This window comes from Formica exsecta, unplaced genomic scaffold, assembly GCF_003651465.1.
Source record: "Formica exsecta isolate Colony F162 unplaced genomic scaffold, ASM365146v1 scaffold223, whole genome shotgun sequence".
Classification (NCBI taxonomy): Eukaryota; Metazoa; Arthropoda; class Insecta; order Hymenoptera; family Formicidae; genus Formica; species Formica exsecta.
Window position 1 is genome coordinate 425265 of NW_021849528.1, and position 14827 is coordinate 440091.

The 14827-nt window shown below is 43.2% G+C and overlaps 2 protein-coding genes across 2 annotated transcripts in view; one reads left to right on the forward strand and one right to left on the reverse strand.

Annotated features, from left to right (window-relative positions):
• The window catches only part of LOC115235484, a 41266-nt gene extending 35628 nt beyond the window's left edge, over positions 1-5638 (forward strand). Inside the window, exon 13 of the mRNA XM_029807311.1 lies at positions 768-5638. Within this exon, the coding sequence (XP_029663171.1) occupies positions 768-1278 (511 nt within the window). The 3' untranslated portion in view covers positions 1279-5638. The remainder of the gene's footprint in view (positions 1-767) is intronic.
• On the reverse strand, positions 3064-14826 carry LOC115235483. The gene is made up of 4 exons (XM_029807310.1): positions 11396-14826; positions 8359-10932; positions 7156-7981; positions 3064-7036 (listed from the first exon to the last, which is right to left on the reverse strand). Exons 1-4 carry the CDS (start codon positions 12125-12127, stop codon positions 5811-5813), a joined length of 5358 nt encoding a protein of 1785 aa, XP_029663170.1. The 5' UTR covers positions 12128-14826; the 3' UTR covers positions 3064-5810.
• Between the last annotated feature and the right edge of the window lies 1 nt (position 14827).

Consider the following 14827-nt stretch of genomic DNA (forward strand, 5'->3'; position numbering starts at 1 on the left):
AAAAATTGGCTGTCTTAAATCGATAAATCGACACACCGCGTATGAAAAAAGAAGGAGGTACCGCGCGAATTCTCATCGGATCCTCGATATTCGGATGATCAACGATTTAATAGATGCTCCCCCCTCCTGATGGCATTTCGATTGAGTTTTATTATTTCGTTTCCACGTTGTATCTTACACATTATGCTTGTTACGTCTAAGGATCTCTTGAGCATGGCATTTGCGAGCGAGTGATCAATGTCGAGCAATCCAAGCATCGCCAGGCGCACAAAGATCGTCGTTCACTCTGGCAAAGATCGAGCAGAGAGACAATTTACCAAACTCGAAAAGCAAATTTGTGCGTCTGACTTTGCGGTGATGACATGAGTGATGGCATGTTTTTTTCAGTTGGTAACAATTCTAGATGTATAACATATTTTTTCACGGACGTATTTCCAACGGTGAGGATTTTCTATTGAATATCGAGCAGAGACGTTTTTTGAAAGTCAAATTAAAGTTACTTAAAAATTGTTTAATTGTTGCCTGATATGATTATAGTATCAAAAAGATTTGACAGCTTTCCGTAAAAAATATTGCGTTTTCATTCTTGTTTCACATAATTGCTAAATATGAACAAAAAAATTTGCAGCATACATTCGCCACGTTATCTAACGATAAGTAAATGATCTCACAGATGGAAATTGATTGTCCTGATATTATTGACGTCATTAGCCTCCGAATCACCTGCACGAGTGCACACTAATTGATTCCCCGATCGTTATTTACAGACGTAAGAAGAAATGTATCAGATACATGGGGGAGGGAGGAGACGGCGACGGTGAAGTGGACGGCGAAGCCGAGGACGACCATTCGGAGGATAATCTGGGCAGCGTAGGTGAGGCGGGAACTCCTGAGGATGACGAGTCCCTCAGCAGTCCCGGGGGCCTGTCCGCGTTGTCTAGTCTGGCGAGTCCTTCGCTGGTCTTACCATCGCCCTCGAGTCTGTCAAGCCCGTGCCCGTGTCCTTTAACGCCTCCGGTGCCACCGCCGCCCTTGTCGAACACGAGCCAACCGTCGCACAATCAACCGGCAACGACGGCGGCGGCAGCAGCGATGGCTGGAGTGGCGGTGACGACAGCGGCGACGCAACAACCAGCTCCGCAACCGCATCGCAACCCCGTCGGCACGAATCCTCATGACATCAATAATCCGCTCAGCGTGAACCAGCTGACCGGACAGTGTATAAAGAGCGAGCCCGCGCCCTCGGGCCCCTCCAATCCGGCGATCAGCGTCACGTAGCCCCGGCCGGACCCACATGACCGAACTGTTGCTACATGCGGTGTCATCTACGGGGTCCGTCTACGTGTGCGCGCGATAAGAAAGCCGGATGACGAGGTGATGAGAGATTGGCGGTTGAGAGAAACTTCCCCACCATCACGGGCAGGTTTTCACTTTCGTTTTAAGAGGGGAGTTTTCGTTTCACCGCCGATCTGATCAGGAGGGACCAGAGTTTTAATATTTTCAGAAAAACACTTGAAGATAGTCCGAGGGATCGCTCATAATAATAGTTGATCGTGCTTTAATTGTGAGAATCGAACGCGGTCTGCGCGATCTAAGCAGCATCGTTAATGATCCAGATCCGGGCATGAAAAGTTGTCGATCGCCGCCTCGTCATTGTGAATGATGGTGTTGCCTTCGGTCGTTTTCTCCTGGCATAGCCTCGCTCTTATGCATTCGCCGAAGTACAGGTCATCCAGTGTCCGACATACACACAAATTTGGGAATAAGAATCAAGACATTATATACAATATGTGTAACAAACGAATAAAAACAAATACGATACAGAAATACTCAGGACCAAGTATTTGGCTGTAGTCACCCGCTCGGCAAAGAGAAAAAGGTCTGAGCGAGATATGTAAGCGAGAGAGAATATGTATGCGTGCGTGCGTGCGTACAAAGCAAGGGAAGAGCAAAAGGTGCACGTCCAGCTAATAATGTGACTGAAAGAAGGACTCGTTGGAGGTGCACGTGACGCAGCTTGTAGTCCTTGTTACGTTGTGATGCCAATGACTGAAAGGTCATGTTCCTGTGCCAGCTACTATACTCTAGAGAAGTAATTGTGTCGCGAACAAGTAGCTAAGAGCGTAAGATGGAAGAGAGAGAGAGAGAGAGAGAGAGAGACGTAAAAATAGAAAGAAAAAGAACAGAACGGAAGTCGCGTATGCGATGCGTTTTATTGTCATTTGATTATTCGACCTCATCTCTCACACATAGGTGTCGAAATACCTATCCTCTATGTATATGTAATTTGTTATTTTTTTAAAAGTCTATACACAGTGCGGTTGATTAGCGTGTAAGATATCCTTAATAATCCGAATCCCTGCTCACTTTTTATTCGAATACTTTTTCCTCGAATATCTCTCTTTCTTCTACATATACATGTCCTTTCTTTTCTTTATTATAATATTCTATTATTTGGAAGTGATGCAATGCGATTGGCATGATTTTATATCATAAGTCTCTTTTGCGCATGAGTCTTTTTTACAAAATATAATAATGCTATTATTTATACGTATTAACATTAATAATACGTATAAAATAAAACATATTATATCTTTAATATCCTCTATTATTGCTATCACAATTGACTTAATATCGCTTAAGATCTTTACCCTTCGATTCTCTCGTGACTTTAGTCGTCAATGCGACAAACTTTCGACTGAACGAAGACAATAACTGCGATAAATAAAAGAAATATATAAGAAAAAAGAGAGAGAGAGAGAGAGAGAGAAGACAAAGGGTCGAGAAACGCGGGCACAATTTTTTATACAAGGATCGAGACGACTTCATTGAATCGTTCGCGATTACTGTACAAAAAATGACGTGTTTTGGAATCCTACGATTATCTCGTAATTCATTTGTTTCTTCTTTGTATTTCTGTGTTTCTTTCTCTAGGAGAATAATTTCTGCTCATCCTTTCCTTATCTCACTCTTATGTGCTAACATGACATATAATAGCGACATATACGGTTAAAAAATTCGTCCGACTTAAGGACTAATGTCAATTTGTAATTTGTGCGTCAGAGAAATATATGTCTCTTTCAAATCGTTTTAGGAAGAAAATTTCTATTATTGGAACAATCACACGCATCTCTCGGCAATTACTGGATTTTAAGAAGAAAATTGTATAATTATACTCCTTCTGTAAAACAGAATTTATTTTATTCGAGTATTCTTTTTATTTTTTCTTTCTTGCCTTTATTTCACATTTTGCGAATGTTAGAATAATGCGCATTTTTGTCGTTACGCGCAAAATAATGTTACATTTTTATTGGCGACTATCGACAGTTTTTTAATGAATTAACATTTTATTATATATCTTGTTTACCGTGGTGTAACGTGCAAATGTGAACGAAAAGGCCTCTCTGACAACGGACGGTAAAATGAACAAATCAAGAATGCGAGTTATTGTTCTAAAAAAACTCTAACACACAAGCGCACGTTTCGAATGAAACAGAGGTTGTGAATTGTGCGATAAAAGATCGTCTATTTTATTCTTGCCCGTTTTGCTATTGAGACTTTTTGCTAGTTTTTTAAATTTTTTAGTCTTTTATCAATTTGTGTGTGATATTTAATAAATTCAATATTTTACGTCTAGATTTTGTAGATTCGATATTTTATTTTAATAATGAAAAAGCAATAGAATGAAAAAGCAATAGAAGGCCTTTTAAATATTTTTGCAACAGAGCTCATTCGCGCGCACGCGCGATAATATTTTCAAGAGTCTTGAATCGCACAATTTCGAGATTATATATTTCAAGTATATATATAAGCGCGACACATTGTTAGAGATTTGGTTCTGTTTCGTTGTGCGACATATTTCGGTGCAATTTTAATCTTCCTTTATTATATTACCGGCCAAAAGAGGTAAAGCGCAGCATAATGGGTCCTTTACAACAGTTGTTCTGCGAGCGTTTATTTCAGGGGGAGTGCAGTTTCTCTCTTGTACATAAAAAAAATATGTTTTATAAGATGCATTTGTTGCGACGCATGGGAAAGTGCAATGGAGGTGCCAACGAGAGAGTGCCGAGATCGCGCGTGTTTGTGCGCCACAAAACGGAAGCGTTGACGTTACGCGCGAATGTGTGCGGACATCGGTGAAAATGTTTTCTTTTTCCTCTCTTCTTTCCCTTCCGCAATATGTTCTTCTTTTTTTTCTTCTTCCTTCTCTTCTTTTTTCAACCGACTGAATCGCACGGTGTACGTCCGTGCACGGCGAAGACCGCGGCTGTAGAAACGCGTCGCTGAGTATAGCAGCAAAACTAAACGTGCCATAACAACACCATGCCAATATTAATGATAATACGCATATCGTTTCTCTTTTTTTATATTACGATCTATTCGACCTTGTTCTGTCAGTCGTAAGCGTCAGGCCCATCGATGCGAATATGTCCTTCCTTATCCCCGTCCTTTTCGTTCGCTCTTTTAGCTTCATCTATCCTTCCTTTCCCATCCTTTTCCGCTTTCTTCGTTTATCGATCGAACTAGTTACATAGACTGAAAGCGGCATTTAATATGAATCTTCTTGCGAACGTAATGCAACTCTCATCTTGATCTCCCTCATCAAACGTTATCGAGTCGGAAACGATACGAAAAAACGGATTCACATATAATACATGAAGCTCTCGAACTTAACAAAGAAGTAAAGTAACTGTGGACTCTCGTGAATACAAGAATGTTCGATCGAGAAACCAAAGTATCTATCTATCTATTATCTATCTTCCTATCTATCTACCTATCTCCTTACTCCTCGAACAAGTACGGGGCAAGGACGACCAGCGATGATGTCTCACGAGAGACGAGTACGAGAGAAAAGGAGACAGCGGAGACTTATCACCACTACTGGTTGTACTGACAGACGTAGCCACTACTACGAGAAAACAAGACTCGCAAAGTCGTGCGATGTTTGAATATTGTATGCGACGGTGAGGAGGGTGACGCGAGCAGTCTCTTCGACGGACAACCTTCGGAAATGAGGATTTGTGAAACTCTTCGAAGAAAAGTATGTCCGCTCGCGTCTCACCTGCCTCCCATTTCACTTTGCTAGAAACGAGACAACGTCACGTAGGATTCGGCAGCGGACTATTCAGAGACGCAAAAGCGTCTTCGTGTTTTTTTCGAGGACGCGTATTAGGGAGAAGGAGAGGAGAGAGAGAGACGTATCTTCGGGACGCAGAGTAAATAATCTTTGGCGGGCAAACTCGCTCGATATGGCCTAAAGTCCGCTCGAGAGGAGATATCGAGATTCGCTCGTAAAGTCCGCAAGGAAACGACACTCCCTTTCCAAGGTGACGGTGACGAGAGGACGACCAAGGTCCGCTCGAGCCGACCTGTCCCAATTCGGTGCTCGTGTCTCGCTTCAGAGGAGTGGTTGTACTATATTGTAAAGTATCAATCGACAGTTCTCAGCTGCGTTGTACAGTGTTTTCTAAGTATTTAGGTTGATAGCGTGTAATTGAGAAGAAAAAGGAACATTGTATTTACACTAATAAGTGATCTGTATCAAATTCATTCTCGTATAGCCTGTACTCCTACTCATGTAGATGCTAAAAGTGATTTGTGTCATAAAGAAAACCTATAAATAAAATTAGCACTTTGAGAATGTTGTTCGGCTGCGTGTACGAATTCTTTCCCCCTTTTCCACTCATTCGTTTTTCGGCTGCAAAACATAAGGAGAGATTTTATTTTAGGATCATAAGAATATTCTTTCACATGGATTAACGATTTTTGCATTGCGTGTACCACACAAAAAAACCTGACTAGAAAACGCATTACTGTTCGCACTTGGGTGGACAAATGTCTCGCGCATCCGAGAAGAAATGCAGGCTCAATACATTGATTGCATTTAGAGTGTACACATTTGGCCGTTTAAGATTGCAGTTGGCCACAAAAATCCCGGCCATTTTCGCGACACTGTTGCACCTAAATACGCAGGCGGCCCCGTCGTAGGCGAATCTGCCCCGATCGTTTCTCGCGCACGGGTCGAACATATAGAATTTACCATAGTGCTGCATAACGGCTACCGCCAGATTGGTCGTGTGCAGTATCCCGGCGCAATTCGTGCGGAAAAACATAGCGAGCGCCTCAGACAGATCGAAGGTATGGAGTATCCCCGCGGCGGTATGATTGTGAACGTGGATGGTGGCCCGGAGATCGCCAACGATGAACACTGTGAGCAGTTCGCTGGGTGAGAGATTCCTGGCGTTCACGCGAGCACAACGTGCGCTGTCCGAGTACAGTGAATCGCCGTATTTAAGCACAGCGTCGATCAGCTCGGGCGTCCACGTAGACGGTACATGTAGCAGTCCGACTACGATGGCGATCGCCGCGATCGCCGTGCTCTGGTGACCTCTGTTCCTCAGGCCGAAAACGCGATGACACATGTGCAGGCTGCCGCGTAGAACATCGAGCTCCTCCTCCACGACGGTATACTGACTCAGTGGCTTCACGTCCAACGTGGCGATCTTCTTCGCGGAAATGATCGGTGCGAGTGATGCACTATGATCGAAATGAAACCGGAAACCAGCTGGACACGGCAAGGGTTTTATCACAGCAGTCTTTACGATCACCCGACAGATTTCAAAAGTCCCGTATCTCTCGTGCGGATCGATGCTTGTGAAGATTGCATCGTACAAAGGTTCCATACAGGCGAACCACATCGTGCATGAAGTTCCATGGGGATCTGGCAGACCTTGGTCGCTTCTCGCTTTAGGATTGTACATAAAGTAAACACCTAAATCCTTCCAAATAGCGAGCATACCGCGATCAACTACTAGAATGCCGGCACGGTTATTCTGGAAGAATTCTTGCAGACCTTCCTCAAGTAAAATCGGAGACGGAGATGGCGATCGTCCTCGTCGAATTTCCTTCTTGTTTCTGTCGATCTTTGTTTTGTCTTCTCCTCCTTTCTTCTTTTCCTCTTCTATATCGAGAGGTGCGATTGCCACTAGACCGCTCACAGTGTTGGGCTCGATGTCAGCAGTCAACACATTGACACCTTGGGAAAAATATAAGAACAAAATTTTTTACGTCAACTGCTATCAGAAATAAATACTAAAAAAATGCTATCCAACTATCGATCAATATTTTCAATAATCACGAGAACAAAAGACCCACCGACATAGAATACTCTGATAATATCCTTCGGTCTCAATCTCGATTTGGTTGGTCTTGCCTTCCTCGACTCCCGATGAACAGCAGTACCGATCGCTAAAATCTCGTCCATAGTTTTCTTCGTCCAGGTAACGGGGCTCTTCACGATCGACATGCCAAGCGCGACGATGCAATTCGCCGCCGTTTGTCGGTTGCGCAATATTTCGGGAAAGATCTCGTCACCCTGATGGTAGCTACCGCGCAAAATCGCCCGCGCCTCGCCCGGCAATTTTTTATAAGCGTTCAAGGGCGGCAGATTTGCCGGTCGGATCGCCGGACTGGGATCGAATCTCCAAGGCTTATCCCGGTCCAGCACGTCGATCGCGGTGATCTGATAGTCGTCCGCCGTCCCCAGATGACGTAAAATATATTCTACGAGGAGACTCGCGTCTCTGAATCTAAATACTCGCGGTACCGTCGTCGCGGTCTCGTCTGCAACGATGGACCAGTCGGGTATCAAAGCATAGTATGCATTGTCGGTCTTCCATATGGCGATATTTCGATTTCCCGGCGTGATCAATGCACCGGCATTGTACTTGTCGAAGAAGCTGTCGATACCAGTCCGCAGATCGTGAATCTTGGGCGGTCTCCCGATAAGATTGCCTGCTTGAACGCAATCCTTGATCGTTAGAGCGATGCGTCGACTGGATAAGAAGAATTCACTGATAATCTCGTTCACCAGGGGCACCGAACCCACGCCCAGTCGCTCGACGCATTTCGAGTGCAGTTTGTCGCCGGTGACGATAACTTCGTCAAGAACGGACGGCGTCCAGTATTTCGGTTGATAGACCTTAATTTATTTTTCACGTACATTTTTTTTGCGTAATCTAATCTCCTCAATCGATTAACACACAAAATGATTGTGAAAAATTTATCATTAGTTACACAGTTCAATAAAAAAATTCAAGTTAAAGAATAACACAGTTCGACAAAAAATAGCTTTTTTTGAAAGACTAATAATTTTTTTTTATGTTGAATGATAAAGCAATTTGGAATCGTATTCAAAAACTACGGGAAATAATTATTTTTCTTTCTTGTATGTTTTTTTGTTAAACTGTGAATCATTCTTTATAGTTTTTATGGTATTCGATTTGTCTTTAAAAATACTTTATCACATCACAATTTTGGTAAATTCGAAAAAAAGAGATTAAGTATGTATAAAGAGACCTTGGAGAAGACGATGGCCATCGCGGCAATGACTGCGCTTTGCTTGCCGCGATTTGCCTCGTCGAATCTTTCATCCGTCATGGCGATGTTACCGTCGATGCTCCAGACACCGTCAGCGAGTTTGGGAAAATGGTGCCACAGATCCTCTCCGGAGGTGGTCTTTTTGACTCGTCGTGCTTCGGCCACTCGCGTTTCGTACGCATTCTCGACCGTGATGGCATCGATGACGAAATCGTCGTCCTGTTGCGCGACCTCCCGTAGAACGCCGGCCAACGAGGGGATATCGGTGAACCACATCACCGCCGCGGCTCCATCCTTATTCCCAGGTTCGCCGTGAACGTTCCTGCCTCTAGGGTCCATTGTGAAGAACACATTGCCCTCCTTCCAAATCGGCATCATCACGTTACCCTGACGAAACACTCCCATCGCGTTCCCTTCGAAGAACTGCTCCAGTAGCGTCGACACATCCGCCGTTTTTCCAGTGATAGACTCTTCCTCAAGACCAATCGATATTCGATTGACACCTATGGTGAAGTCTTCCGCAATCTCCGACGGGAGAAGATAATTCCTGGGTGATTCCTCCTCAGCCTCCGCTTCGGGCAGATTTGCTAGGTTTTCGACGGTGAGTTTGTCGCCGATCCTCAGGATGTCGTCCACGAGTTCGCGATACCATAGATGAGGATTGTAGAGTTTGGTCATGGCCAAGGCCGTCAAAGAATTGGCAGCCTCCTGTTTGTCCCTCGTTTGCCGTTTAAAGGCTGTCTCGTTTCCTTGCTCGATGGTGCCCAAAAGTAGAGCGCCGGTGTCGCCCAGACTAGAGTAATTATTCAGATCCGGCACGATCGGTATCCGTTTATCCGCCTCGATCTCCTCGTCCGTCATTGACGTGCCGATAGAGACGTTCTTCAGCTCGTGTATCGCGAAATCGTTATTTTTAGGATCCCGTCCGACATTCTTCTCGATGAGATTCGCCAATGTCGAAAGATCCGATGTACGCACCACGCAGGCAGAATTCTCTTCGTCTGTCTCTGCCGACGATTGACCCAGTTTATCTCGAGGATTCGGATCGAAGTAGTAGTAGAACGTTTCCTTATCTTCGTCTTTCACATCTTCCTCGACCTTCCACACCGCCACCGAGAGTCTTCTCGCCTCGACTATTCCATACTGCTTGTTCTCGAAGAACCGACGTAGTCCTTCCTTCAAATTAAGTAGCTCAGAGTCATCCGATGCCAATAGATCGCCGACGACCGCCGTGTCCTCCACATCGATGATCACTTTTCGATTCTTGAAGTATAAATTTCTTTTCAAATCTTGAACGAGAAACGGCCTTTCCTCGGTTTCCTCTTCCGTTTCGGCAGGCTTGCACCAGTTGTAATAAGCGTCACCCTCTCTGACCGCTTCGTCGACAGTCTCGCTACTCCATCTTGCCGGTGGCGTCTCCCACGCGCTCACCAGAGCCACCACCGGTATGGCGAGACCCTGAAGCCCCTGATTCTCCTCCTCAAACGACTCGTCCATGTTGGAAATTCCGCCGCGCAACACCCATGTCTTACCTGCCTCACCGGGCTGAAAATCGTTCCAAGGTCGAACGCCGACGATATCGTCCGCGATCGCGACGTGTCTGATCGTGAACCGGTCGTTTTTCCTTGCCGGGTCGACGTTCTTCAAAAACAGAGTGATTAACGAGTCGATGTCGGAAAATCGAATCACGCAGCAATTTCCTACGTCTTTCATATCCTTCGATACAATTTCCTCCTTTCTTTCTCTCTCCGCGACCTTGGTAGCATTCTCTTTCGCGATTCTGACACCAGCAGTATCGCAGGATCGAGGATCAAACAGATAGTAACAATCGTCCTGGCTCCAGATTGCCACCGCCATGGACGTTGTCTCAATTACGCCTTCTTCGTTTACCAGAAAAAACTCTTCCAACGCTTGCTTCAGGTTTAACACTGACGGCATCTTGGAACTGAGCGTGCCGGTCACAGTGATCAGATCCACGTCTATCACCAATTTACGATCATTCACTTGGAGCTTCGCGTCATTCAAATCAGCAGCTGTCATCGTCTTTATCGTTGGCTTGTCGAACTTGATGCTAGCATAGAGCGAATCACCGAGTTTCAGAATCTCATCCAGCTTCGACCTCATCCATGTCTTCACTGGGTGAACCTTCTTCATGGCAATAGCCACCACACAGTTGGCCACGTTTTGATCGCCTTTGCCTTTGTAAATCTCGCTGCCTTCGTGAGTAAAACCGTGAAGAATCGCCATTTTGCCGCGCAACTCTTTAAACGTGGACGGCACGTTGACGCGCATATCATCGTAGGAATAGCCGGTGTCGAAATCATTCCGACTCACCAACGGCTCCGTGGCGAAACGACGATCGATGCTGTAATTTGAGATGGCGATTGATAGCGGCTCCCTGCGTATCCTCGCGGGTGTGCGCGACTTGTCATCCTTGGGTATCGGCTTGGTGCAATCAGTCTTGTGCTCGTCCGGTAGATCGATAGACCGCAACATGCTCTTCCGGATTATCGGCAGACCATCGGGTAGACGATCGATGAAACCGCGACCGACCTGTGTTTTTCCTTAATATTTTATTCGAACTTTCTTTGTGTAATTTCTTATTCTTTATTCTTACACAAGAGAGAGAATATATAGGATTTTCTGATCAATTTTGAGTTGATTTTTCCTTCCTAACAAAAATATCGAGGGAAGTCATCATTTTCCCATCATAAATCTTTGCAACTAATTGTAAGCCTCAAATTAAACTTTTATTAAAGTAAAGTCTATCTGAAATTAACTGAAGAGCAAAGTTTTGTTAACTTTTTAATTCCACAAAGTATAGTTTACGAAAAGCTCTTCTTTTTCAATCACTTGTAATTCGGAAAATATAGATATACAACATTTTCATTAAAGAAAAATCATCTCCCCAAATTGCCTAAAGAATCTGCTATTAAAAAAATATCAAGAAATTTTTTAAGACAGCCTGTATATTAGCTTCAGAATCAAACAACTAAACAACTGCTGTTGTCGTTACCTCTGTAACGCGCAGCACGGTGACCTTGTCGATGCAGTATCGAGAGTCATAGCGCTGGTCCAGATTCTTCAGCAGATGATCGTGCAGATCGTTGATGCATTTAAACCTCATCAGGCAAGCCACACCGCCGGAGCGACGCAGACCGGTCTCGTCACACGACGCCGGGTCGTAATACAGAATACTTTTGGCATCGGGAGATTGTTGCCAGACAGCGACGGAACTACCCTGCGCAGTGATCACTCCAGAATCATTGTCCCTTAAAAACTTGTGCAGACCCTGGGCGAGATCGGTGCAGCCGATAGACCCGCTCAAGAGATTGCCGTGGATACCGCTGTCTTCGATGCCGACCAGGATCTTGCAGAAATCGATGTAGAACTCGTTGTGCACGCGATCGGTCCTCATGTACTCGTCGTCCATCAACCGCGTTCTTGCGGCGCTCGCGCGGAACAGCCTGTCACCGTGCTCGAGCACTTGGTCCACATGATCCCTCGTCCATTCCTTTGGCTCGAATAGACGTCCGTAAGCGACGGCCACCACCGAGCACGGTGCCGCTTGCCGTCCGCGACTTCTGTACTTGAATCGCGGATCGCTCATCGCGCGGGAACCCCGAAGGATAAACGAATGTGACGTGAGAACCCGAAAGCGATGCCATCGTTTTCCGAAATCGTAGCGAGGCGAGAGCCTCCCTTTTCCTTCGGTTCGACTTATATCACCCTCTCCGATGTTCTCCATTACCTTTTAACTTCGTCCAAGATTTACCTCTCTTGATATCTCACGCTCTTCATACATTATTCCAACTAATCCGAAGACACATGATATTTCTTTCCCGTAAAAATAGATGGAGAAGTTAGTTAGTGAGAGATTTATTAAATTTATGTCTTGTGGGATTGCTTCACACACTTGTAGATTTACGAGGATGATCGAAATGTGGCTTGTGCAGGAGAGAAAGGACGGCTGTCAAAAGAAATATTAGTTTAACAGCCCAAAACAAAAGGTATCGATCGGGTGTCCTGAAAAAAAAAACATATTTATAGCTCCTGTGATACTTTATATTTTCCGAAGAGTTGTGTCATATTCGAGACACAAGATACAGAAAAAAATTTACGCTCGTTCTTAAAGGTAAGAGGAATGTACAGGAGCGATCATAATATAAAGTATACCTAAAACTTTATTACATCAACATATGAAAAACGTAATAAATATTATAAATACACAAGTATGTATAAAGTAAAGCCGAATACAATCTGCTCTTTATTGTAATAATATCAACATTTCCTTAGCTGAGTAACCATAAAGACTTATGTACAATATAACGGCAACGGAAATCAATTTTTGCAGTTTTGATCATTTCCTCAAAAAATTTGATACAAGCGGAGCCGACAACTATGTTCCACGAATAATCGGAAAATGCTGTAATCTGTCGTTGTAACGGTAACAAAATTTTTTTTATTAGCTTTCACGCGCGATGACAAAAGCTATTACCTTTTATTTACAACGCATATATCTTTCTTTATGTATATATGTATATATATATATAGATATGTGTGTACATACTTAACTGTTCTAATCAGATTATTGTAACAAGTTACCAAAAAATATCTACACGTAAAAATATAGATATATATGTATGTATATACATATAAACACGCATACACATATCCGCGCGCGCGTGCGTATATGTGTGTCACGGCTGTAATATAATCATAAACTATATATATATATATTTATATACATATATATACATATATACTTATATATACTACATATATATACTATATATATAGTTGTTATTCTTATATAATAAACATCAACGTAAAATCTTTCCGTTAACAGTTTTTCTTTATCATGTGTGCGTGTGAATATATCATTCTTTTATAATATATTATATATTCATATACGTATATACGCATTGAGAATATCCTTTGGCTCGCATTTTTTCTCTCTTTTTTATGCAAGTATCCATCCGACAGATCTAAAATATCATTCTTCTCGTAAACGTTGGGCCGATCTAAGCTCTACACATCGAGGTTTCTTCGCCGCACGTGAAGCGTAAATCCGCCCCAATCAACGGGCAACAATTAGCACTACGAATATGCGTTACATGCGTATATATCTATCTATTTATATAGATAAACGCACGCAACACATATTCATCTGCGTGAAATATATATAGATCTATAATATTTGAATATATATGTTTTTTCCGTATCCGCTTAAAGTATCCATTCATGCGCGATCAGCGCGCACTATCTATTACAAGTGCGAATCGATACAAGTGCGCTTATGTACATTATATGCACACATTTCAAAAATATATCCCTAAATTATCGGCATTATTATTCGCATCGAAACTGCTACCGCTGCTGCTGCTGCGCGAATGCCCCAGCTAAAGAGTCTTACTTCACGAGAGAGAACCACATTGATTTTATTAAAATATATATTCAACAATTACACGCATCTATAATTTTAATGTTAAGAAGAAACATCAGGTGGCCGCAAAGGACACGCAAACGCTTGAAATTGCGGATCCGCGGTCGGGCTACTATGTTATATTAAGACCGCGAGATCACACGATGATAATCTCTGTTCTCTTCCTTTTGTTTTACTTATCATCACAGACGGAAAAGAGAGTTAATATTATACACTACCAACAGCATTATCGCATTTTTCTCCCTTATCATTCTTCTACCATTTTACTAATTTTTTGCACGGAATCATCGAACGTGTTCAACCGCAGTCGGGAAGTAATTAAAAGGTGATTACGAATCAGCTCTGTAGAATTTTAATGCATCTTCGTACTTTGTATTGAAAAAGATTCGCTTGTAAGTTTCGGCGGAGAAAACCGCGCCGTCATAAGAACTTTTATTATTCATTCAAAAATTATATTTAAGAAGAATTCAACGAAGAATGATGATGAATTGCAAGAGTGCGTTCCAAATCAATAAAGAATTCATCAATACGTGAACAGAATAATAGACATGCTCTTAATTTAAATTATGATTAAACATTGTCCAGCACTTTTACAACACGCGCGCGCACACACACACATACATACTCACACAACTTTCATCGAACGCTAGAAAAACGAACGGCCACACGACTCGTTACCGTTTTACTTGTACATCATTAACTGAGATTCACAATATCTTCGCGCTTCTCTTCAAGCGTTTCAAGAATCGCGAGCATTCTCACCGACATCACACTAAATTATAGCAAACGAATGTCGCTCATACGAGAGAAAGAGCGGGGCAAGAGGCGCAAGGAATATCGCGTTAAAACAATGAGACGCGAGAAGAACGAGGGAAGAATGAATCGTGCGAAAGATCGATCATGTACATCAGTTCCCCCCACGTAAGATTGCCCATTACCTTTCGCACGATTCGCGTGTTGCATCGCCTCCGTATATGTATATATATATATATATGTGTATAT